The 4,288-nt window shown below is 37.6% G+C and overlaps 1 protein-coding gene across 1 annotated transcript; it reads right to left on the reverse strand.

The window, feature by feature from the left end:
• Nucleotides 1-1,002: 1,002 nt before the first annotated feature.
• On the reverse strand, nucleotides 1,003-1,915 carry LOC123690191. The gene has a single exon (XM_045633307.1). It carries the CDS (start codon nucleotides 1,823-1,825, stop codon nucleotides 1,088-1,090), a length of 738 nt encoding a protein of 245 aa, XP_045489263.1. The 5' UTR covers nucleotides 1,826-1,915; the 3' UTR covers nucleotides 1,003-1,087.
• Between the last annotated feature and the right edge of the window lie 2,373 nt (nucleotides 1,916-4,288).

Here is a 4,288-nt window from a genome sequence, read left to right on the forward strand (position 1 = left end):
GTAACGACGTCGTAGATTATTACAATATTCGTGAATTACATAGTAATAATAATTATTAAAAATCAATGAAAACTAATTTACTTTTTAAAAGAAAACAAATGTAAAAATTTGGTCCATGTGGCAGTGTCTTTAATGTTGGATTTTCCTCGCTGTATTGCGATACTGATTCGTATATATCTTGGGTATATACTACCAGACAACTAATTATATATTATAGTTTATATAATAAATATTAGCTATAATATTTAATTAGCTGTCTACTGGAACCCCTCGGCCTCAAAGCAATAACTCCAAAGGGAGCAAAATGGAAGGAAGGAAGGACTCTTCTTTCTCTGTGTATTTGCAAACGGGCAAGAGGCTCACGATGTGTTAAGTGATACGGCCCATGGACACTAAATGCCAGAGGAGTTGAAGTTGGTGAAATGAAAGACAATTCTCACAATAAATTTATTAAATTCAATTACAAATATGAATATAGGACGTTCTTTGTTATATTTAATGAAATATAAATAGCCCTGTTGAAAGGACAATTTCTGGAGTTAAAGAATGGATATGGATATAGTATGGACGACGCGGGCACTAAATCCTTGCCACTTAAAAAGTGCCCATGCAGTGCAAAAGTCCATGCGTTTAAAAGTAGGTAGTAGTAAAAAGATGACCCATCCCTGCAAGTAGTGGACCCGATCTTCCCTAGCTATTTATCCCGGTCTGTGAAGGAACTTGCTGTGACAAGTATCCTTACAAACCAACAATTGGTGTGAAGAGGCGGACGCAACCGCATCGCATGTCGGGAAGCGGAGAAGGCTCTGCTGTTACCGCATCCCTCATAAGGCGATTGTTGGTGGCGCCTTGGTGTTTTAGTTGATATGCACAGTAGCTAGTCCCACATAAACCTTCTGCACCAAGCAATCGCCGCGGAAGGGTATGCGCAATACCCCAAGTAAAAAAATGGGTAACAAAAACAATTATATGGATAGTGCTAAGTCGAGTTGGACGGTTTCAATTTGAAAGTTTGATAATAGGCTCTTTTTTTATGTGTCTGTTTATTGTTATATCGTGTTGCTTTGTAGTCCAAATAAAAGTAGAATCATCGCAAAGGAAGACGGGATTTCTTTTGTTTCTTCTTTCCCGATCGCCAAAAACCCTTAAATTCCTTACTCGTGCCTGGTTTTTCATCATCTATTGTATGTTCAGAGCTTTCTGGAGTATCGTTCCTTGGTATTGTGACAATTTCTTCATCAAATCTCAAATGTTTGTCTTTGGTTTTGTAAGATATTTCAACAGGTTTTTCATATACTGTATTATTTATTTCTGTTTCAGTTTTATTACTTGAATCAGAGTCTGAAATGTTTAGATTTCTTATAAGTTGGAGGAGGTTCAGTTCGCTGTTCCTTCTGGGTCTGTTCGTATTTTGTGTTATTGGATCAGTACGCGAATCCAAGATGCTTTTCTTTTGTTTCTCTGACGTTCCCTCATTTGACATTTTGAAACTTGCGCTCGTCTTTTGTTTCACTGACGTTTCTCTCGAAATTTCCAAACTGCTGCCAGTCTGCACACCAGCGTCTTTTATCACCGGCGCGATATTACGCAGCTCTAATTCAGTGAACGAATACAATTTTCTCGGGACATGCGACAACTGTTCAATCTCTGCAAATGCTTCATCCGAAAAGTTATCCGCTTTCTTGCGCAAACATCCGAAAAAGAATGCTGCAATTCTCCTGCATAGAGATGTATCATTTTCTTTCAAGATTTCATCATCATCAAAAATATTGGCCTGATAGAACATTTTGGAGTAATCATCGGTTGTGTCGTTGGGAGATCTCATGACCGTGTCCAAATAAAGGCTGTAATCATGTTTTAATATATTCAGGTTCGTAGTCTAACGAGCAATGTTAGTCTCTTTGTATGATAATTGACTTAATTGATATGAATCTGACTAATAATGTAAAATCTAAACTAAGATAAATTTGCGCGCCACTGTGTGTGGCAGAATATGCGAACGACTGACAATTGTACCACCTTGACATTTTGTACTATATTCGTGCAATTAATAAATTATTATTATGTATTAACAGTCTCGTCTCATGACGGCATGTTAGATCAAGAAGTCGATGACGTATGTCAGAAGGTGTGACAGACAACAAATGATCATGAAACAAACCCCAGACCTTAAGTTTCAAATGCAGTTGAAGAAAAGGTTGATCACCTACTTATCCGTTTGTTACACACACAAACACAATTTGACAAAGACAAATAGAACTATAACTACTAAGAACGAACAAATAATAATTCTAATTCTTCTGTCTTCTGGCAATATGAGTGTATCACTTTACATCAGATGAGCCCGTCTTTACACAAATAAATCCATCTTTGGCTATATCAAAGTAAAGATTGAATAGCGTACCAATTCTTAAAAGACCGGCAACGCACTTGCGAGCCCTCTGGCATTGAGACTGTCCATAGGTGGCGGTATCACTTAACATCAGGTGAGCCTCTTGCCTGTTCTATAAAAAAAATCTTTGGTATAATTGTTTTTTGTATGTAACTTAATGGGAGTAAGAATTTGTTTTTTCTTCTACCAGGACGACATCTAGTGGAGCAATCAGTAGTTGTGTTAAATGTTTATGTACTCCCCATACCCCTTCTCATCCAAGGGCAAGAAACATTAATAGCCCACAATTTCACTTAAATTATTTTACTTTAGTTAAAACAAATAACAACAGTGGCGCTACAACCTTTTAGCTCTGGGCCTCAAATTTCTATGTTTCTATTTCAATTATCCCTTTTTCTAATAGGCGAGTACATTTTGCGGGTCATGTTTTCCTTCACCGTTCGAACGAGTGTTAAGCACATAGAGTGCACACAACACAAACACAGAAAGTGCATTGTTGCACAGTCGGGAATCGAACTGGCTAACCCCTAGGTTAACTCTGCTCTCTGACAACTTTCCCGTCAGGTCACAAAAATCGGTCAAGCTGTTGAGATGTTCTACAAAAACCAAGAAATTTTACATGTTTTCAGATGCGTCGGCGTAGATGAAGAATGCCTGTGACACCTTGGGCACACATCGCTTCAGCCAGTAGTGGACAGTGTATAGAAGTGTCAAAATTACAGCCAGGAATGTGCAGGCAGCCAGGGAGACGTTATGCTGAAGCCCGTGGGACCAGCCACATCGAAGACGGTCCTCGTCGTATATATCTAGAAAAATTGTGGCAATGATCTATATGACAGTATGAAAATGTGGTTTGCTGATCTGTTTGTATATCGCTGTAATAAGCTTAATAAAATATCTTTGAATAAGCATTGTGTTTCATGAAATCCATTAAAAACTTTTAAAAATCACATGACAAAGAACGGTTACAGATTAGTAGAATCGATAATGTAGCTTATAAATAATGTCCGAATGACAACTAGACATTTATTATAATTTATTCATTTATTTATTTCTTAATTACAGACATAGCTAAACTCACAATAAAATAGACTATAATATATACAATACAAAATTAATTAAAATAACATAAAACACAGTTTATTCTAACCCTTTATACTCTCCAAGTATAATATAGTATATATATATATGATAGTTCTAAGTTTGGATTTAATTCCTGATTTAGTAAACAGACCTCAAACTCACCGTAAGCCCCACAGTTAGGTACACCATCGCACTCGTTGGTTGAGTCTATACACACCCTTGTACCAGCCACTTGACACTCCAGATGGGCTGGCGGGCAACGCCCCACAGTGTTCAGCAGTGAACGAGCTGGTGTCACCACCAGGGTCATCCTTTCAAGCTGCAACACTGTCGTCTAGTGAGGTTCTTCGGAATAGGTAAGTTTCTGCCTAATATGACTTTTGTATGTTAAACTCCAAAACATATGGAACGTCCAACTCGTTCTAAATATCTTGCATTTTTCTCATTTAAAGAAGAGAAAGAGATGAAAGAGTACTTCAGATAAGAGTGAAATAACACTAATTTAATTTGGAATAAACGAAAATATATAAGGCGGAAGACTCTCTCTTCCTTGGGCCATAGAATTTTGGATTTTGCCTCAAAAAAAGCTTGGGTGGTTGTATTCTATGATGGTAATAGAAGTAGTGTGTAGAGTGTTCTTGTAAGTAAGTGTTGCCAGTTACCGTAAAATTGCTAATGGCAATGACGATCCTTGATGCGTTAAATAAATAAACTTGCCGTGTTTTCGGCTCGTGATAATCGCAAATATTAAATAGCGCTGCGCCGACATATTTCCGCAAATATCGAAGAGACACGCGGCCTTGGAGCTGTAAA

This window comes from Pieris rapae, chromosome 23 (assembly GCF_905147795.1).
Source record: "Pieris rapae chromosome 23, ilPieRapa1.1, whole genome shotgun sequence".
Lineage (NCBI taxonomy): Eukaryota > Metazoa > Arthropoda > Insecta > Lepidoptera > Pieridae > Pieris > Pieris rapae.

Bases quoted from the DNA above. Each gene is read 5' to 3' on its own strand.
- LOC123690191 (XM_045633307.1), bottom strand. From the start codon at position 1,825: ATGAGATCTCCCAACGACACAACCGATGATTACTCCAAAATGTTCTAT.